The sequence below is a fragment of the Cydia pomonella genome, chromosome 4, assembly GCF_033807575.1.
Source record: "Cydia pomonella isolate Wapato2018A chromosome 4, ilCydPomo1, whole genome shotgun sequence".
NCBI classification, from domain to species: Eukaryota; Metazoa; Arthropoda; class Insecta; order Lepidoptera; family Tortricidae; genus Cydia; species Cydia pomonella.
This window is the reverse complement of record NC_084706.1, coordinates 26,205,505-26,227,533: the sequence shown is the minus strand read 5'-3', so window position 1 is coordinate 26,227,533 and position 22,029 is coordinate 26,205,505. Positions and strand designations below refer to the sequence as shown.

At 46.6% G+C, this 22,029-nt stretch overlaps 1 protein-coding gene across 2 annotated transcripts in view; it reads left to right on the top strand.

Annotated features, from left to right (window-relative positions):
- LOC133517361 (fat-like cadherin-related tumor suppressor homolog) overlaps positions 1 to 20,893 on the top strand; it is a 210,370-nt gene extending 189,477 nt beyond the window's left edge. Inside the window, exons 44-52 of one of the 2 annotated variants that reach the window (XM_061850657.1) lie at positions 833 to 1,092; positions 3,132 to 3,360; positions 8,631 to 8,784; positions 10,109 to 10,447; positions 11,515 to 11,646; positions 13,302 to 13,495; positions 14,887 to 15,115; positions 16,091 to 16,234; positions 17,538 to 20,893. In XM_061850657.1, coding sequence (XP_061706641.1) covers positions 833 to 1,092; positions 3,132 to 3,360; positions 8,631 to 8,784; positions 10,109 to 10,447; positions 11,515 to 11,646; positions 13,302 to 13,495; positions 14,887 to 15,115; positions 16,091 to 16,234; positions 17,538 to 17,656 — 1,800 coding nt within the window. In that variant the 3' untranslated portion in view covers positions 17,657 to 20,893. Of the gene's footprint in view, positions 1 to 832; positions 1,093 to 3,131; positions 3,405 to 8,630; positions 8,785 to 10,108; positions 10,448 to 11,514; positions 11,647 to 13,301; positions 13,496 to 14,886; positions 15,116 to 16,090; positions 16,235 to 17,537 lie in introns of those variants that run through there. The other variant, XM_061850656.1, reaches the window with a different exon arrangement.
- Positions 20,894 to 22,029: the final 1,136 nt, after the last annotated feature.

The following is a 22,029-nucleotide window of genomic DNA, read 5'->3' as shown; positions in this document are numbered from 1 at the left end:
TAATTTGTGTAATAATGTCGTATATTTTTTTTTTTTTAAGTCAACAACTTTTAAATAAATAAATAAATATTATAGGACATTATTACACAAATTGACTAAGTCCCACAGTAAGCTCAATAAGGCTTGTGTTGAGGGTACTTAGACAACGATATATATAATATATAAATACTTAAATACAAAGAAAACACCCATGACTCAGGAACAAATATCCATGCTCATCACACGAATAAATGCCCTTACCAGGATTTGAACCCGGGACCATCAGATTCGTTGGCAGGGTCACTACCCACTAGGCCAAACCGGTCGTCTTACGAAATACCATGCAAATAAAAAAAATATCCCAAACATACATATACTTCATATACAGTGTGTAAATTCAATACGGGCAAATTTATAAACGGTGGTTAACATAGGACCTAAGAAGTATATTGAGATAACTTTTGCTTAGAAATACAATGAAAATATTAACCATACGAAATATTCAGCCCACAATGTAACGTACCTAATTGACAGTTACTATAAAAAGCTCGTATCTCGTAATGTTTTCAGTACAAAAATAAACTCGGTCGAAATTTCAAAAATTAATTAATAAAAAAAAACTTTAAAAACTTCTTAATTGTAATCCGTGTAATCATTACACGGGTGAATTCTATGTCTGGTTTGATTTATTGCCCGTATTGGATTTAAATACTGTATAACAGTGCCAGCAACAGGGAAAGGGGAACTAGATAAAAGTGTCATGGAGGAGATAAAACACGTTTAGCAGCAGATTTAATGATCCACGATTTGCGTTAAACATCCACAATTTACATTAACCCTCTGTATGAAACAGGTGACCCGTGGCTTCGTAGGCTGCATCACCGACGTGACCCTCGGCGGCACGCTGGTCCCACTAGAAGAAGGCGCGGGTGCAGAGGAAGCCGCTGGACCTCGAGTACAACTAGTCAGGCGGGTGCGGGCGCGACTCGCTTCCGCTTGCGCTCCGCTAGCGCCGCCTACCGCTTGCTCCGGGTACCCGTGTTTGAATGGCGGAACTTGTCATGAACTGGCGAATCTATTGGAAGAAGGAGCGGAAGGCGAAGAGGGATATAGGTACGTTTAATAAGTTATTTCATGTTGCAATATATACCTCTAGAATCCTCGAGTACAACTAGTCAGGCGGGTGCGGGCGCGACTCGATTCCGCTTGCACTTTATTATCGCCGCCTACCGCTTGCTCCGGGTACCCGTGTTTGAATGGCGGGACTTGTCATAAGCTGGCGAATCTGTTAGAAGAGGGGGCAGCAGGCGAAGAGGGATATAGGTACGTTATAACTTTGGTCCCTGTAAAGTGTACAACTAATCAGACGGGTTCGGGCGACTCGCTTCCGCTTGCGCTCCGTTAGCGCTGCCTACCGCTTGCTCCGGGTACCCGTGTTTGAATGGCGGGACTTGTCATGAGCTGGCATATCTCTTAGAAGAGGGGGCGGAAGGTGAAGAAGGATATTGGTACGTGTAAACAGCCCTTTTATGTTACAATATCTAGAATCCTCGAGTACAAATAGTCAGGCAGGTGCGGATGCGACGCGCTTCCGCTTGCGCTCCGTTCGCGCCGCCTACTGCGTGTACCGGGTACCCGACGTAACCGTGTCTCAATGACGGGATTTATTATGAACTCGCTATTTTCTTAAAAGAAGGCAAAGAGGGATATAGGTACGTTTAAAATGGTCTCAGCGTGGTCTGCTGTCTCACTCTATCTGAGACAGTCTTTCTCTCCCTTTAACACGCTGTGACTATCTATGTCGGAAGGGCATCGTCGGAGGCCCTAGTTTTTCTGTCTCTCGTCTTATCTAATACGACTGTCTCTGAATATGAAGAGGGAGAGGAAAATTAATAAGGATACAGGTACGTTATAACTTTGGTCCCTGTAAAGTGTACAAATAGTCATGTGGGTGCGGGCGTCTCGCTTCCGCTTGCGCTCCGCTAGCGCCGCCTTCGCCGTGTTCTGAGTACCCGTGTCTCAATGGCGGGACGTGTCACGAGCTGGATAATCTGTTATAAGAATTAGTGTTCATGTTTCTACATCTTGCCTCACCACTCCAATAAGCTGCTGTTGACTTACATATGTTACGACGGGCGAATATAACATTTTTAATAAATACGATTCTCCGTATCGTATATCAAGTGATATGCAGAAGCAAAGAAATGTATAAAAACTGAGAAAGTAATAATCCGACATAGAAGTTTTTGTGGCAAAATAAAGTGATTGAAACAAATATCGACATGTCTATTATCGATGTTACCTTAGCGTTATAGATATTTTTAACATTGTATAAAAAGATAGCTACCGCGAAATACACAACACGTTCGATATCTTCTTTGATACACCCATAGGTAGTTTTCTTATTTTTTGACACCGTATTCTACTTTTTACTTTTTTATTTTTAAATATTTAATATACATATGTAATAAAGACATTATTTATGGTCGGATTTGTAATTGATTTGCATTCTTGAAATTTCTCGGTAAATTACAGCAAGTAGAATTTAAATCTTTTAATTATTAATCTATGACTGACTTATCGATGTTATTATTTGTCGATGTTTCATTTTCTCAAGCACTCGTTCTTGCTACAAAAACTTCTACGTTTGATAATAATAAATAATTCAAATTCTAAGCCCATGAACGTGCTCACTAGCGCCACTGGAAAATAATTGCGATTGTTTAAATTTAACGATAGATATTTAAAAAAAGGGGGCCGCTACGTACTGTATTTTGTATTTAAGTACCTTTTGAATACATAAAACTAGTTTCTATGTTGGATTCGTCGATCTATGAACTCAAAACAAAAACGGCCTTTTTAACTTTGGACGCCTAGATTGACGAATTCAGCAACGTAAAAACTGTTATAATGTATTCAAAATGTAACTTAAATACAAAATACAGTACGTAGCGGCCCCCTTTTTTAAATATCTGTCGTTAAATTTGATTCGATCGTCAATTATTTAGCAGCGGCGCTAGTGAGCACGTTGATGGGCTTTTAAAAAAAGTGGCTGTGACATAATCGGACAGACAGACGGACATGACGAATTTATAAGGGTTCCGTTTTTTGCCATTTGGCTACGGAACCCTAAAAACGTGTTTTGTTCGTAGGTGTACGTGCCACGCACGTTTCCTAGGCCGCCGCTGCGAAGTGGACGGCGACCCGTGCGCGGCGCAGCCTTGCCTGCACGGGGGCGTGTGCAGCGCGGCGCCGGCGGGCGCGGCGCGGCCCTTCGTGTGCGCGTGCGGCGCGGGGCTGCGGGGGGCCAGGTGCGAGCTGGGGCGCTGGTGCGGCGCGGAGGGCGCGCCCGTGTGCCAGCACGGAGGGGCGTGTGAAGAGGTGAGGACATTTCCAAGTAGATGACGCAAGCTTACCTACTAGGGGGAATATGCAGCGCGGCGCCGGCAGGCTCGGCGCTCCCCTTCGTGTGCGCGTGCGGCGCGGGGCTGCGGGGGGCCAGGTGCGAGCTGGGGCGCTGGTGCGGCGCGGAGGGCGCGCCCGTGTGCCAGCACGGAGGGGCGTGTGAAGAGGTGAGGACATTTCCAAGTAGATGACGCAAGCTTACCTACTAGGGGGAATATGCAGCGCGGCGCCGGCAGGCTCGGCGCTCCCCTTCGTGTGCGCGTGCGGCGCGGGGCTGCGGGGGGCCAGGTGCGAGCTGGGGCGCTGGTGCGGCGCGGAGGGCGCGCCCGTGTGCCAGCACGGAGGGGCGTGTGAAGAGGTGAGGACATTTCCAAGTAGATGACGCAAGCTTACCTACTAGGGGGAATATGCAGCGCGGCGCCGGCAGGCTCGGCGCTCCCCTTCGTGTGCGCGTGCGGCGCGGGGCTGCGGGGGGCCAGGTGCGAGCTGGGGCGCTGGTGCGGCGCGGAGGGCGCGCCCGTGTGCCAGCACGGAGGGGCGTGTGAAGAGGTGAGGACATTTCCAAGTAGATGACGCAAGCTTACCTACTAGGGGGAATATGCAGCGCGGCGCCGGCAGGCTCGGCGCTCCCCTTCGTGTGCGCGTGCGGCGCGGGGCTGCGGGGGGCCAGGTGCGAGCTGGGGCGCTGGTGCGGCGCGGAGGGCGCGCCCGTGTGCCAGCACGGAGGGGCGTGTGAAGAGGTGAGGACATTTCCAAGTAGATGACGCAAGCTTACCTACTAGGGGGAATATGCAGCGCGGCGCCGGCAGGCTCGGCGCTCCCCTTCGTGTGCGCGTGCGGCGCGGGGCTGCGGGGGGCCAGGTGCGAGCTGGGGCGCTGGTGCGGCGCGGAGGGCGCGCCCGTGTGCCAGCACGGAGGGGCGTGTGAAGAGGTGAGGACATTTCCAAGTAGATGACGCAAGCTTACCTACTAGGGGGAATATGCAGCGCGGCGCCGGCAGGCTCGGCGCTCCCCTTCGTGTGCGCGTGCGGCGCGGGGCTGCGGGGGGCCAGGTGCGAGCTGGGGCGCTGGTGCGGCGCGGAGGGCGCGCCCGTGTGCCAGCACGGAGGGGCGTGTGAAGAGGTGAGGACATTTCCAAGTAGATGACGCAAGCTTACCTACTAGGGGGAATATGCAGCGCGGCGCCGGCAGGCTCGGCGCTCCCCTTCGTGTGCGCGTGCGGCGCGGGGCTGCGGGGGGCCAGGTGCGAGCTGGGGCGCTGGTGCGGCGCGGAGGGCGCGCCCGTGTGCCAGCACGGAGGGGCGTGTGAAGAGGTGAGGACATTTCCAAGTAGATGACGCAAGCTTACCTACTAGGGGGAATATGCAGCGCGGCGCCGGCAGGCTCGGCGCTCCCCTTCGTGTGCGCGTGCGGCGCGGGGCTGCGGGGGGCCAGGTGCGAGCTGGGGCGCTGGTGCGGCGCGGAGGGCGCGCCCGTGTGCCAGCACGGAGGGGCGTGTGAAGAGGTGAGGACATTTCCAAGTAGATGACGCAAGCTTACCTACTAGGGGGAATATGCAGCGCGGCGCCGGCAGGCTCGGCGCTCCCCTTCGTGTGCGCGTGCGGCGCGGGGCTGCGGGGGGCCAGGTGCGAGCTGGGGCGCTGGTGCGGCGCGGAGGGCGCGCCCGTGTGCCAGCACGGAGGGGCGTGTGAAGAGGTGAGGACATTTCCAAGTAGATGACGCAAGCTTACCTACTAGGGGGAATATGCAGCGCGGCGCCGGCAGGCTCGGCGCTCCCCTTCGTGTGCGCGTGCGGCGCGGGGCTGCGGGGGGCCAGGTGCGAGCTGGGGCGCTGGTGCGGCGCGGAGGGCGCGCCCGTGTGCCAGCACGGAGGGGCGTGTGAAGAGGTGAGGACATTTCCAAGTAGATGACGCAAGCTTACCTACTAGGGGGAATATGCAGCGCGGCGCCGGCAGGCTCGGCGCTCCCCTTCGTGTGCGCGTGCGGCGCGGGGCTGCGGGGGGCCAGGTGCGAGCTGGGGCGCTGGTGCGGCGCGGAGGGCGCGCCCGTGTGCCAGCACGGAGGGGCGTGTGAAGAGGTGAGGACATTTCCAAGTAGATGACGCAAGCTTACCTACTAGGGGGAATATGCAGCGCGGCGCCGGCAGGCTCGGCGCTCCCCTTCGTGTGCGCGTGCGGCGCGGGGCTGCGGGGGGCCAGGTGCGAGCTGGGGCGCTGGTGCGGCGCGGAGGGCGCGCCCGTGTGCCAGCACGGAGGGGCGTGTGAAGAGGTGAGGACATTTCCAAGTAGATGACGCAAGCTTACCTACTAGGGGGAATATGCAGCGCGGCGCCGGCAGGCTCGGCGCTCCCCTTCGTGTGCGCGTGCGGCGCGGGGCTGCGGGGGGCCAGGTGCGAGCTGGGGCGCTGGTGCGGCGCGGAGGGCGCGCCCGTGTGCCAGCACGGAGGGGCGTGTGAAGAGGTGAGGACATTTCCAAGTAGATGACGCAAGCTTACCTACTAGGGGGAATATGCAGCGCGGCGCCGGCAGGCTCGGCGCTCCCCTTCGTGTGCGCGTGCGGCGCGGGGCTGCGGGGGGCCAGGTGCGAGCTGGGGCGCTGGTGCGGCGCGGAGGGCGCGCCCGTGTGCCAGCACGGAGGGGCGTGTGAAGAGGTGAGGACATTTCCAAGTAGATGACGCAAGCTTACCTACTAGGGGGAATATGCAGCGCGGCGCCGGCAGGCTCGGCGCTCCCCTTCGTGTGCGCGTGCGGCGCGGGGCTGCGGGGGGCCAGGTGCGAGCTGGGGCGCTGGTGCGGCGCGGAGGGCGCGCCCGTGTGCCAGCACGGAGGGGCGTGTGAAGAGGTGAGGACATTTCCAAGTAGATGACGCAAGCTTACCTACTAGGGGGAATATGCAGCGCGGCGCCGGCAGGCTCGGCGCTCCCCTTCGTGTGCGCGTGCGGCGCGGGGCTGCGGGGGGCCAGGTGCGAGCTGGGGCGCTGGTGCGGCGCGGAGGGCGCGCCCGTGTGCCAGCACGGAGGGGCGTGTGAAGAGGTGAGGACATTTCCAAGTAGATGACGCAAGCTTACCTACTAGGGGGAATATGCAGCGCGGCGCCGGCAGGCTCGGCGCTCCCCTTCGTGTGCGCGTGCGGCGCGGGGCTGCGGGGGGCCAGGTGCGAGCTGGGGCGCTGGTGCGGCGCGGAGGGCGCGCCCGTGTGCCAGCACGGAGGGGCGTGTGAAGAGGTGAGGACATTTCCAAGTAGATGACGCAAGCTTACCTACTAGGGGGAATATGCAGCGCGGCGCCGGCAGGCTCGGCGCTCCCCTTCGTGTGCGCGTGCGGCGCGGGGCTGCGGGGGGCCAGGTGCGAGCTGGGGCGCTGGTGCGGCGCGGAGGGCGCGCCCGTGTGCCAGCACGGAGGGGCGTGTGAAGAGGTGAGGACATTTCCAAGTAGATGACGCAAGCTTACCTACTAGGGGGAATATGCAGCGCGGCGCCGGCAGGCTCGGCGCTCCCCTTCGTGTGCGCGTGCGGCGCGGGGCTGCGGGGGGCCAGGTGCGAGCTGGGGCGCTGGTGCGGCGCGGAGGGCGCGCCCGTGTGCCAGCACGGAGGGGCGTGTGAAGAGGTGAGGACATTTCCAAGTAGATGACGCAAGCTTACCTACTAGGGGGAATATGCAGCGCGGCGCCGGCAGGCTCGGCGCTCCCCTTCGTGTGCGCGTGCGGCGCGGGGCTGCGGGGGGCCAGGTGCGAGCTGGGGCGCTGGTGCGGCGCGGAGGGCGCGCCCGTGTGCCAGCACGGAGGGGCGTGTGAAGAGGTGAGGACATTTCCAAGTAGATGACGCAAGCTTACCTACTAGGGGGAATATGCAGCGCGGCGCCGGCAGGCTCGGCGCTCCCCTTCGTGTGCGCGTGCGGCGCGGGGCTGCGGGGGGCCAGGTGCGAGCTGGGGCGCTGGTGCGGCGCGGAGGGCGCGCCCGTGTGCCAGCACGGAGGGGCGTGTGAAGAGGTGAGGACATTTCCAAGTAGATGACGCAAGCTTACCTACTAGGGGGAATATGCAGCGCGGCGCCGGCAGGCTCGGCGCTCCCCTTCGTGTGCGCGTGCGGCGCGGGGCTGCGGGGGGCCAGGTGCGAGCTGGGGCGCTGGTGCGGCGCGGAGGGCGCGCCCGTGTGCCAGCACGGAGGGGCGTGTGAAGAGGTGAGGACATTTCCAAGTAGATGACGCAAGCTTACCTACTAGGGGGAATATGCAGCGCGGCGCCGGCAGGCTCGGCGCTCCCCTTCGTGTGCGCGTGTGGCGCGGGGCTAGATGTGAGCTGGGGCGGAGCGAAAGGAGCGCCGGTGTGCTAGCATGGAGGGGCGTGTGAAGAGGTGAGGACATTCCCAAGTAGATCCACAAAGTAAAAAGTAAATTTAATTCATAAACAAACTTGTACAAAAGAATTCTTAAAACTAATTTCATAAGCAAAACTTGTACAAAAGGATTCTTAAAAGTAAACCAGAAGGTCTGTTTCCTAAGTAGGCGAACGCAAGTGTACACATCTTACTCAAAAATATGTAATATGTTGACGACCGGTTTGGCCTAGTGGGTAGTGAGCCTGCCTACGAAGCTGATGGTCCCGGGTTCAAATCCTGGTAAGGGCATTTATTCGTGTAATGAGCATGGATATTTGTTCCTGAGTCATGGGTGTTTTCTATGTACTTAAATAAATAAATAAATAAATATTATAGGACATTATTACACAAATTGACTAAGTCCCACAGTAAGCTCAATAAGGCTTGTGTTGAGGATACTTGGACAACGATATATATAATATATAAATATTTATAAATACTTAAATACATAAAAAACACCCATGACTCAGGAACAAATATCCATGCTCATCACACGAATAAATGCCCTTACCAGGATTTGAACCCGGGACCATCAGCTTCGTAGGCAGAATCACTACCGACTAGGCCAAACCGGTCGTCAAACTTCGGACTTAAGTATTTATACATATTTATATATTATATATATCGTTGTCTAAGTACCCTCAACACAAGCCTTAACGAGCTTACTGTGGGACTTAGTCAATTTGTGTAATAATGTCCTATAATATTTATTTATTTATTTATTGTTGACTATATATAAAATAAATTAAGTCTTTTGACTTTTTGTTGCAATCTTGCAATATCTTTGCATATTATGTGTTGCATAATCTCCCTGTTTCTTTAAAATTACACTTAGAACTTACAAATTGTAACTTGAACCTTCTATTGGAAGGGTGAATGGGGCCCGTCTTGCCGCTGCCTGGGCTACTACGGGCCGCGGTGTGAGTACGACGCCGACGAGTGCGCGGGCGAGCCGTGCCTCAACGGGGCCACGTGCCTTAACGAGCCGGGCTCCTTCAGGTGCCTGTGTCCTCCGGATAAGACTGGTATGTACTTAACTACGCTGGGTTTTTTAAATTTGTTTTAATGGTACACATTTTAAACTTATATTAGGTTCGTCAAACTTACGTTTAACGGCGAAATGAGGCACTAAATTATATCTTATACCTTTAAACGAGCAATTCTTGTATATATATATTTCTGTGATCTCAGAAACGGCTCTAACGATTTCGCTGAAATTTGGTATATGGGGGTTTTTGGGGGTATACAATCTATCTAGATTAGTCTTATGTTTGGGAAAACGCGTGTTTTCGAGTTTTCATGCGTTTTTCTTTCGACGCAGAATATGGTCGCTAATTTCGTGTTGCCGGCCACTGTCCGTCTTGTCCAGTGGGTTAAGACGCGGACTGCTAAACGAGTGTTACGGGTTCGAATCTCGCCCGGTGACTAACTTTTGTTTTCTTTTTATATGTTCAAGTTTATATATAATTTTTTAATTTTTATTGTTTTAGACAAGTTTAATTTAGTAAAAAAATGTAGTTTAGATTATCACCTATACACCACCATATTACAATAAATAGTTATAACCGAGCAAAGCTCGGTCGCCCAGGTACTGATTAACTTATATTACTAAGGTTTTTTTTTAAATTACCTATACCATTTAGTTTCCTTAAACGTACTTACTCTCTTACTGGGTTGGAAGGTCAGATGGCAGTCGCTTTCGTAAAAACTAGTGCCTACGCCAAATCTTGGGATTAGTTGGCAAGCGGACCCCAGGCTCCCATGGGCCGTGGCAAAATGCCGGGACAACGCGAGGAAGAAGGAGACTCATACCCCGAAGCACAGCATTCAATAAAAACACGGTGTATATAGAATACATGAAGTAGCCATGCACTTTTGCAGCTGTACATAACATCAGTGCTGCCATTTTGGTACTTAATTGTTATTTTTTTAACCCATTACACTCAAGAACACTCAAGGACCCGGGTATGTCCTTAAACTACGTCCAAAAGAGAGGTATGGGCAATGTGAATGTCATATCGCCTTGTGTGGTAGGGCACAGCAGATGTCATTCCAGATCTAGAGCAGAGCCCAACTGGGGAAGTACCTCCACCTTACAGAAAACAGCAGCCAAATAACACTTGACCCTACTCATAGTGTTGTGTTCCTGCCGGTGAGTAAGGTTGCCAGAGCTCAACGAGGGGGGTGGGGTTAGGGTCGGCAACGCGCATGTAACTCCTCTCGAGTTGCAGGTGTACATAGGCTACGGAGACTGCTTACCATCAGGCAGGCCGTATGCTTGTTTGCCACCAAAGTAGTAGTATTAAAAATATATATATATATATATTCTAATCTATGATAATTTCACAGGCATGAACTGCGGCAACCCCCTATATTCCGACGCCGTAATGGCGGGCGGCATCGGCGCGACGAACACACGCTCGTTACGCGACGCGTGGCGCTGGGCCGTCGAATCAAAATGGCCGCTCGCCGCCGCCGCCGCCGCGCTACTGCTGTTACTACTGCTCGCGCTACTGCCACTGGCGTTGCTAAGGAGAAGGACGAGTCATCGTAGTGCGGAGAGCGCGCCGCTGAATAGCGCCAAAGCGCCGCCGCGGACAAAAATGTCTAATTTGGCGGCGGCGCGACCGGCGTCCTGCGCTAGTGCTACTGCTACGCTTAATAATTTGGACACGCTGCGATCTTATGGTAAGTTCACACTATTAACTAATTCTAATAGCGAAAGGATGGGCTTTAAAGTCTGAACTATTTATATTTATAGGCATGCTACTAAATATTTATGTATATATATGTTTTTTTTTGTTACATCGTGAATCGTTCGTGATATGGGTTCTAGCAGAATTATCAGTGCTTCACCCGAAAGAGTGGAGCGTATTACTGAGCCAGAACCCTTTTGTTTTGCTGCAACGCACACAGCACACATTACCTTTTATTGATGCTTTTTGCTCTTTATTTAATTTTTATTTTGGTGTTGCTATTGTTTGTATTTTTTTTTTTTGTTTAGTTGTGTGTATTGTGGCAAGCGAATAAATGGTTTATCTATCTATCTATCTATCTATTTAATTATAAAATTGTTGCGAATTAGAGTCGAATGTTGAATCACAAACAGAAAGGTTCCGTAACTGAATTTCCATGTTACAATATGGATACTTATTTACAATACAAATACTATTGATTGCACACCCCAATAAAAACAATACAGAGAGAAAACAGCATCAGAAGTAGATGTAAACAGCATATTTACTATTTAAACAATAGGTAAAAAATATTGACGTGACCTAACCTAAAAATACGACCTTCAAACCTTCAAGAAAAGGTCCATCTGGTGTTGCAGGTGTCCATGGGCGGCGGTAATCGCTTACCATCAGGTGATCCGTCTGCTCGTTTGCCTCTTCTCCCATAAAAAAAAACTAATTGCACTCCAACATAGCATTCTGTTGTGAAAATCAACATTTTAAGGACGTTTTTTTGAGGAACATTTTAAAATATTTCTAAAGATAATATGCGAACTGTTTAAGCACTATGTATACCGATTATGACGTGGTAATGTAGGATAACGTAGGGCATGACTACTGATAACTGTCTCAATCAATCATTGTATATTTTAAAGCGCCCAAAATCCCCCGGACCCTTTTTCTTGCCGCAGTTCGCTAAGCAATCCCGGGGTCTTTTCTGCAGTCTAATTCCAAGAATGATTAGGACCAGTCCAGTACATTACAATTTAAACATGCAATTTACAATATTTTTTTTTACAGGTTCAGCAGGCGATGAACTAGAAGGCTTGCCGCCGGACATAAGAAGGAACCTCAACGTCGAGCCCGCTGAACGCAAACCGTGGTCGGAGCAGATGCATTTACACTCCTTCGTCGACAATAAGATCTATAATGGTAAGTTATATTTACCGCCCTAAGACAATAAATAAATAAGTAAGATTTTCAAATCATAAAGTCCTACGCAGTATATTTCCTATGCAAGAAACAATTGAGCGTTCCATATTATTTCCTATGGGCAGTACTTATACAAAAAAAAAGATTATCGTAGTGTATGTTTTGGTGGACGACGTTTTAAAAACATGTCGAAAAGTAAATAAGTAGCTAGAATATATTTGAACGGTTAATTAATATTTATAGTAATGGATTAGTTCTGCTCTGTTACGGCAACTGTATCTTTTACTATTTCCTATCTAGATAAGCTGCCATAATAATTGATTTTTCTCAAACTTGCTATGAAATGATGACGTGACTTACGTCAAATTAGGTCCGGAAATACTACATATCAGGTGCGATGAGTGAAAATGATATGTAAAGGAATTTCATACAGCCTTACACAACTAGGACTGCAAAGCAACCTTCTTTTGTTTTTTAACGTCAAATTGTGACACAACGTCTTGGCATCCAACCATCAACTAGCTTCTACCATCAGTTAGCTTGATACGGTAATCTGTTGTGCATATTCGTTGCTAAGCAACGGCGGTGGCGCATCGCGCAGGCGCGCGGACTTACGCGCGTAAGGTTGTACACCGCTGGTAGAGTGGCGAGCCGAGTAGGTCGCCACAAAAGAAATTGACTACATCTTTTTTGTTTTAATTGCAAGTTTGAGAAAAGCACTATACATATCTCGGCGAGAAACGGGGTTGCCGGCCGCGTATCTCTAACCGGCTTCGCTACGCTCAGCCGTATATATCTACTTGGTCTGCAACCCTACGTTTCCCGGCCTCTATAGTAATGTACTATTCCGCTAGAATCTTTTAGTTGCATATTAGACCTAAACAACTTATTGCCAAATAAGAAAATATTTTTTACTCGTCGACTGTAATGGTTGAATTAAGATTTCGTATACCAAACTGTAATTGGGTACTTTTCATGTATGGGCTCCCAACTCAACTTCATTTCGAAACGGTTTAGTCAACTATAATGAAATGGACCAATCACAGCTCGCCGCGGTCAAGATGACGAAACAAAACGATAGCTCAAATTAATTATTTATTTTAGGTCGTATACTAGAAACAATTTGCTTCATAAGTCATAAACGCACATATAATACCCTTAATATAGCAACATCCATATGCTACGAAAACCGCTAACCAAAAGCGCTAATTGCTTGTTAGGCTTCATAGGCTACGGTGGCCAAAATCGAGAAAAAACTGTCTAAAAATTGAATTTAGCGAGGAGCAAGTACCAGGGCGTCATGAGTTACGAGAAGGTGTCGTTGACCACCCCGCCGGGTCCCGGCGGCCGGGGCGCGTACGAGTATGAAGGTATCGCGGCTGCTCGCGTATCTTAAATAACTGTATACTTATGGGTTGTGTACCTATATAATTTAATTAGTTCAAAGTATTATTTTTATTGACTCGTAGTAAAAGTATTGTATACAATAGTGATATAATCAAGCTTTTCAATCTCGTACCTCACTTTGGCAACTCTTCCGTTGCTAAAACACGGTACTCGACTGAAAAGCTCTCTATCATATCACGAATGTATAAAATACTAAAATAAAATCTTGTAAATACAAAAAAATTTTTAATTTGAATCGTTTTTATCAGACCTAAAAGGCTGCAAGAACCGCCTCCGCGCGACGTCCCCGGTGGGCGCGCGCCGCCCGCCGGCGCTGGGCGGAGTGGGCGGAGTGGGCGGAGGGGGCGGAGCGGGCGGCGACGGCGCCGGCGCGCTGGTCGGCGGCTACCACTGGGACTGCTCCGACTGGTGCGGCGGGCAGGGCTTGCCCGGCATCTCGGAGGTAAGTACAGTTATTTTCAAGATAATAAAAACCGGCAAAGAGCATGTCGGGCCATGCTCAGAGTAGGGCTCCGTAGTTACTCTTCCGTCACAATAAGCTAAGCTGGAGCTTAAAGTATGGTAGATTGTTAACCAAGGGATGAACTGTGGGTACCTTTTTACTATGAAGGGGAAACTTTTTGCGATAACTCAAAAACTGCTAAACTGATCATGTCCGCTATAGTTTTCATTTAATGTCTTTCTTAAGCTCTACTTCCACGATTTTTTTCATATTTAATGGACCCATGGTTCAAAAGTTAGAGGGGGGGGGGGACATTTTTTTTTCTTTCGGAGCGATTATCTCCGAAAATATTCACTTTATCAAAAAATGTTTGTTGAAGACCCCTATTAGTTTAAAAAGACCTTTCCAACGATATCCCACACTGTAGAGTTGAAGCAAAAAAAAATGTTCACCCCCACTTTACGTGTAGGGGAGGTACCCTAAAAAAAATTAAATTTTTAGATTTTATTGTACGACTTTGTCGGCTTTATTGATTTATATATCCATGCCAAATTACAGCTTTCTAGCACTAACGACAACGGAGCAAAGCTTCGGACAGACAGACAGACAGACGGACATGGCGAAACTATAAGGGTTCCTACGGAACCCTAAAAAGGAGATCTAGCTAAAAAAAATGCCTTTTCTAAAAAGCGTCTTAAAGTCGAAAAGACTTGATGGCGTTATGAAGGCTGTGACTTTCATTTTATTGAATTAATTTGAAAGAAGGCCTGCCTAGTTATCTCTGAGGTGGGCATAAAGCTATTGTGTAAACAAAAACCTTAGGATATGTAGGTATATATTTTGTATGGGTCAGTGTTGATTCCAAATGGTATTTTTAAATTCAAAGTGACTTGATTGCGTTATAAACGCCTTTCTTTTTATCGAATTATTTCAAAAAAAGGTCGGCCTAGAATGTTTGACGTATGGGTACAGGTTGTCTAATATATTAAAGTCCTGCAAATAGATCGGATTACGTCAAGACGGTTATGAATATGAAAATAATGTGTATATTTCTTTTTCTGAGTTTATCCGAAGAAACTTGCCGGGTGTTTTTAAGTACACTGAGTACTCATGAAATTGGTGTAGTCACAGAATGAAATTCAGTTTCAATTTCTGTATACAATTCGTATACAGGAATTGAATAAAAAAAGTAGTTGTTTCCAATTATTTATTTCTAAATGCTAACTATATCTCAATCTATCAAAATACTTCCAACAGTAGAAGAAAGCTGCAAATTTAAAAAAATATAGGCATTATATCCATAGAAAATTTGAATTTCACGCTTTTTTCTTATGACAAAGTTGTTGACAACCTATACATTTTAATGATTAGTAAATTGTTGTAACCCGCAGGTGGCCGGGTCGGAGCGGCCCGACTCGTCCGAGCCGAGCCCCCCCTCGCTGCCCTCCCTCCCCTCCCTGCCCTCGCTGCCCTCCCCGCCGGCCGGCCGGCGCGCCCCCCGCGCCCCCCACGCGCCCCGCGCGCCCCCCGCGCCGCACCCGCCGCCCCCCGCGCCCTTCGACACGGACTCGGCGCCGGACGACTTGGACATGGATCACGACCCGCACCACTTTACTGATGGTAAGTCTTTCTCTTTCTTTCTATAGACCGCGAGCCGGGAACAGATTTCCATGACCGATCGCCTCCCGGACGAAAACTCGTATAGTAGTTAACGGCTATGTACGATAAACCCTCGTGGACGTCAGCTGCCGCTCCGTTGGTGGATTGACGAATGGCACGTCATGTCACGTAAAAAAAAATAGTCTTCTCCTCCCATTTGATTACCATTTGTCAGATGATATTTCAGATGCTGTTGTTAATAAAAAAAATCGGTTGTATCGCGGTGGTACAATCGACAGCTGATCGCATGCACATAAAAAAATAAGCGCTTTACCTTTTTAAGATAGTAATGAAAAAATACACTTTTCATGTACAGTCAAGGTAAATAATATCGACACGGACAAAGTGCCAAAAATATATAAACACGACCTCATTGCCTATACATTAAAGCAGTGTATACATATTTTTGGCACTTTGTCCGTGTCGATATTTAATACCTTGACTGTAGCATTCCATCAGGCGTTCCAAACGGTTAAGTAATTTACACATTACGCATACTTTGCGGACATAATTATTTACATGTTCGCGTATTTTTTACATGTTCATGGCATCAACTGACGGTTTTTCCACCGCGATATAAACAGTTGACTGTTTTTTTTTGAATTTATGATAGCATCTAAACTATCATCTGACAAAATATCTCGCAAACACACACACACACACACACACACACACATACACACGTGACAAAGTGCCGGGAGGCGATGACTGACAATATTTGCTCCTGGCCCGCGGTCTACTAACTGATTCTCGCGACTTCCGACCTACTGACTCCACACTTGGGAATCTACCACGAACAAACAAAAATTATATCATAACAAATACAAGAAATTAAGAAACACACGAAAATAAGCTTATTAAATATTTTTTTCGCTTAGATACAAGTCCATTTTTATTTTGCATATTTTTATTTAGCACTTTTATTTTATTTCACAGCATCATCATACCTACTCCATCCAGATACGTATCTACCGCCTTGCGCAGATGATACAACGGAGGCACCATCATCCCCAGTCTCTCCTAGACGTGAAACGAGAGTACGTCGGGATCCAGACGCCGCCAGTCTCATTACCATGCTCGGTAAGTTTACCGACTTCACACTTACCATAACGTTGACGATATAACAGAGTTGCCACCCCAGTCTCCCTTCATCGTGAAACAACAGTGCCTCAGGATCTCATTACCATGCTCGGTAAGTTTACCGACTTCACACTTACCATAACGCTGACGATATAACAGAGTTGCCAACCCAGTCTTCCCTCATCGTGAAACGACAGTGCGTCAGGATCTCATTACCATGCTCGGTAAGTTTACCGACTTCACACTTACCATAACACTGATAATATAACAGAGTTACCACCCCAGTCTCCCCTCATCGGTTAACGACAGTGCGTCAGGATCTCATTACCATGCTCGATAAGTTTACCGACTTCACACTTACCATAACACTGATGATATATAGGTAAAAAACTTAAGTAAGTCACCTGATGTATGTAGTTGTGACGTGTTCGAATAGACAATACATGTTTAAAAGACACACACAAACAAAACAAATGTCTATTCGAACACGTCACAACTACATACAACAGGTGACTTACTTAAGTTTTTTACCTATAACAGAGTTGCCACCCCAGTCTCCTTTCATCAGTTAACGACAGTACGTCAGGATCTCATTACCATGCTCGCTAAGTTTACCCACTTCACGCTTACCATAAAGCCGTGTCTATTGTTCGACGGCGGCAAATCTGTATTTTAGCTCGTGAGGCATTTTTGGCACCATCTAGAACCGCGCGGGGCAAGCGATCCGACGATCGACCAGTTTACAGGCAGGCTCATTGCTGCACTAATATCGTTCCATAATGTAATTCTTAATAATTTGTTGCGATAATCACTACATTTACTGTTCAATGGAAACAGTTTAGAGTGGTATAATTTAATTAAAGTACGACACTTTTCGTTATCCATGTCTGCGGCCGCGCGAGGCAACTAAATAATATATGTATACACATCCGTCTCAACTGCGTGAACACTAAACGCGGGTATTTTTTACAACTTTCGGTGGCTGCCATTCCTCAACCCACCAACGGAGCGGTATCTAACGTCCAGTCAAGTGCAAAAACATGTATCGAATAAATTGTCTCATAAATATGGTACTACGCTCTTATTACACTGGAATAAGATGCTATGGGACATATTTTTGAGTAAGATGTGTACACCCATATTTTTACACTTGACTGTCCACGAGGGCTCATCATACATAGCCGTTAACCACTATCCGACTTATTGCCCGAGAGGCGATCGGTCATGGAAATTTGTTCCCGGCTCGCGGTCTACAGGAATGAATATGTAAATAGTCCCAACAAAATTGTTTTTTTCATTATAGAGGAACGGCACTCGCTGCTCGGCGGCGGCTCGTGCTCGGACGTGTCGGCGCACCTGTGCGAGATCGAGGAGAGCGACGACGACGCGCCGCCGCCGCCCGCGCGCCACACCGACGTGTGACGCCGGCCGCGCGGCCGCTAGCCGCCCCCGCCCCCGCCCCCGCCCCCGGTACTGTACACGTGTCCGCGCCCCTAGCGGGCAGCGCGAGCCGAGCGAGGCAATACCAGCTGGTGGAGTAGTGAGCGCGCGTGCGCGGCATCGACGCAACGCAGGGTTGCAGCATTTTCCTCGCGAGGCGACTCGTTCCGTTTGGTTGTCTTTTAAGAGCGTTTTCGCATTGTCCGATTCGATATCGTATACAGAATCATACATCCACAATGTCGGGCCGCGGCACACTATAGCAAACATTATGCCTACACATATACGTACACAAACAAAAATTATCGGTCCGACAGCTGTCGCAGGTCCATCATGTCTGAAATGATCGGGAAAGGTTAGAGAGTGCCCTGTGGCATGAAGTTCGCCTTTTCTGAAAAAACATATGTTTATACATTTTACTTGTATCCGATTACCGATATCGGATCGGAAATGTGAAAACGCTCTTATACAAACATCAAACAAACATACGTCTGTCAGAGTCAGTTTATAAATATCGACATTAAAATTTGGTCTCCGGTGGACTTTTGCTGCGTACAGTCTCACATTTTGTAGAAAGACTATGTGACATCGCCTTGTTACACCTGCCTGAACTTAGTCGTAGGACTACAAGTAAAAGCTATATTCAAGCATTTTACCGTTATTATTCTCACTAAGATACCGATCGAATTTACACAAAAAGATCCGCCTCGTGAGGAAATATCCGCGCGCAACATTTAAGCACGCGCGGCCAAAATGCTGCGCGAGGCATTTTACGGACCGAGGTGCTTCGCGCGGCATTCACCGAGCGAGGCGGCTTGCTCTATGTCGACCTATTGGGAGGACAAAGTAAAATTATTTTATGTTGACTCAGGATTAGTGCCATATTTTGTTTACATAATTTAATGCTAAGAATATTTTCGGTTGTGAATAATAATGAAAAAATGCTGACCTAATAATTGAAATAAAGACACAATATAATAAGAAACTCCGCACAATATTTACAATACCTAACTAAATTTAGGAAGATGTAATGATGTGTGATGTTCATGGCATTTTGCCCTTCGGGCATAAACGTGTCTTTTTGCACTGATTACTTAAGAAACCTTCACGATATCAAAGATAATTGATTGTAAAAATTTAAAAATATAAAAAATTGTAATAGAGAGGTAAAGTCTAAGATAAAAACGTGCCCCTTAGTTTGACATTCAAAACAGATGGCGCTGTACTGCGCCAAATGTTTTGCGGTCACTGAATTGTCAAACGTCAGAATTACCGCAAAAAGTATGTAGCTGTACAGCGCCATCTCGTTTACTTGTCAAATTCGAAGCACAAAATTGTCTTAGATTTTAGGCATCTTATTCAATTAATCTTTGACGATATATTCGTAATGATTTAAGGTCCACTACAACTGACCTTGGAACTAAAGTAGTTGCCACGGCAGCTTAACTTTGAAATACAGTAGACGCTCGGTAATCCGGCACGCCCAGCAATCTGGCAATTAATGACTCAGGTGGGACAAATTTCAGTTGCCGGATTACCGAGCGCCTACAGTAGTTCCATTGTTATTTTACGGCAGCTTAAATAACATTGTATTCCTTTGAACTTAAGACTGGGAGTGATATTTATTTACATTATTTTTTACAGCAACTTAAATCTAGAATAGTAATGATAATGAATGTATCTATTAATTTAATGGCAACCTATTCCCTGTACTAACCTAAGTTTCGAACATTAGTATTGTATTCTAAACACCAGACTTATGGTTCCACATTGTCTGTTATAAAATGTAATATAACATTGTGTGACAGAGACAGCATGATAGTATTGATAGTGTTTTATTGTTGTCTGTATCACACGATGTTATATAACATATAACATTTTATACCAGCCAATGAGGGACCATTAGATATACATATATTACTTAAATGTTCATGCCATTTCATGTTATTTCAATTTGTACAGTCAAGGTATTAAATATCGACACGGAGAAAGTGCCAAAAATATGTATACACTACTTTAATGTATAGGCAATAAGGTCGTGTGTAAATACTTTTGGCACTTTGTACGTGTCGATATTTAATACCTTGGCGGTACTTTTAAAGTGAGAGCCTAACATTGATTGTATGGGAGCTTTAAGGTTCGCGAGACTCTTAAAACTCGACTGTACATTGTGTATCATTTGTGTCAGTGCAGAAAGCACCTTATTCTAGCTAGCGTAAGGCTCATTACCGTTTTAAATATTTTTACTGAACCGTTTTGTATTAAACTATAAATTTTAGCGATCAATAGACTTCCGTTGAATGTTACGTTAAAACATTTACGACCGTTCCTGAGTGTGTAAACAATTAAACAAATATATTTAAGTAAGTATTATTGTAAGATATGTATTATGTACACTGAGCGTGTGTGTATGATGTACATGTGTGATTGCGTGTGTGTGCACGCTGTAATTAACTGTAAATATATGCGTCGTGAAAAATCGTTACCCCCTCTTTTTTAGAATTTGGAATTTATAAATGATTCGTCATGATTACGAGCTTTTCGATCATAATGGAAGAAAAACATGTTCCAATATTTATATACTCTTTTCGTACTTCGATTTTTCTTTCTGTATGACCGCTAAGATTAGGCGGAGAAACACTATCGGGGCAAGAGGTCCCTCTTATGTGAAATCACTGAGATCTTCTTAACCAAGGCTGTTCGAACAATGGTTTAAACCTTTTTTTATCATATTAGGTTTGAAAGAGGTTATTCTATTTATTTAAATTAAAGGGAAGAATAAATAATTATATTCCAAACTCTAAAAAAGTGGGAGAGTTCGACGATTTTTAGAGCGACAGAAAAAAGTACGACTTCTTGTCTATAATGTATGTTGAATTTTATAAGAAAACATGAAGTTGCGCACGATATAAGACTTATCGATGGCTCGCTATTTACATGATAGCGATATTGAAATGGTGCTCTCAGTATAGTTTCATATCATAACTCTAAACTATGCATTTATTGAACATTCTCCTTCTAGGCTAGCGAATTTAACTTAAGGAATCTATTTTTATATGTATGAAGGAACAAGTGGGGCAACGCCCCTCTTAGGGGGCAACGCTCTCCTAAGGGGCCAAAGCCCCAGCGCGTACAACACTGTACAACTCGACTATTTATTGTTTAATGTATTTTGTTGAATAAGTTTTGACACGACTAATAAACTGAATGAACAATTTACCTTGTGTTTTTATTTTTTTAAGGTAGAAAAGAAATATAGGTCTACGCCTGTAATAATTTTATGTAGCTTTGCTGTATGTTTTTAACTATCGTATCCGAATACCACAGTTAAAAAAATACAGCAATTTATGTTTATCATACAAAACTTTTTTTTAAATCTTTATTGAAAATAGTATTTTTTTTGTTACAATTGAAAATGTCACCCTTAAGTGTGACTTAGCAAACCAAATCAACTCTTAATATCTATGCTTAATACCTAGGTTAACAATTTCATATATTTCTCATACAAAACTTTTTTTTGCTCTATTTCTTTTGTTTTATAAACTAATTACAGGCATCGATATACCTCATATATTGTATGTGCAAACTTTCATTACAATCCAACACGTAGTTTTAAATTGAGAAAGCAACTTCGTTTCTATGGGAAGGTGAAAATCGGTCGAGCTTCCTTCGGACTCTTAATTTATTAAGATTTATCCCCTTGATTTCTATCTCAAATACTAAGGAACACTTAAGTCGAAGCACTCCTTACTGTAGATACAAAAATCTGTCCTGAATACCAATAAAAAAAAGCACTGAAAATGCCTTGGTAAGCGCTGCAGTTGCGTAAATGTTGCCAAGGTATGCAGTGCGAAAGGGGCGACACTCCTCTTTTCGGCTTTTCTCGGCTCCGTTCGGCTCAGCATGACGAGCAATTATTAGGGTTGGCACAACTTGACGTCTCTATACGTGCACGACCACAGATAAGATAATGGCTTGAATTTTGGCCGAAAGGGATACACATTACACGACATACATTACAAACACATACACAGACACTTATTACATTTGGGACATACAATAGAAAGGGACAGCATAATTCGTCCCTGAATCGCTGTCGAACTTCGGTTTTTGTAGGAAGTCAAAACATAAAACATTTATCAGCAAATAGGCACAGGGTGTCCTATATATATATATATATATATATATATATATATATATTATACTACTCTTTGATGAGCACCTTATGCAAGTTGAGGCTCTTGCGTAACTTATACGCATTATATAAAACATAGTATAAAGAAAAAAGGAATAAACGATAAGTGTCCTATATATTACAATACTCTTTGGCGATAAGCGGGTATAAAGATTTGACC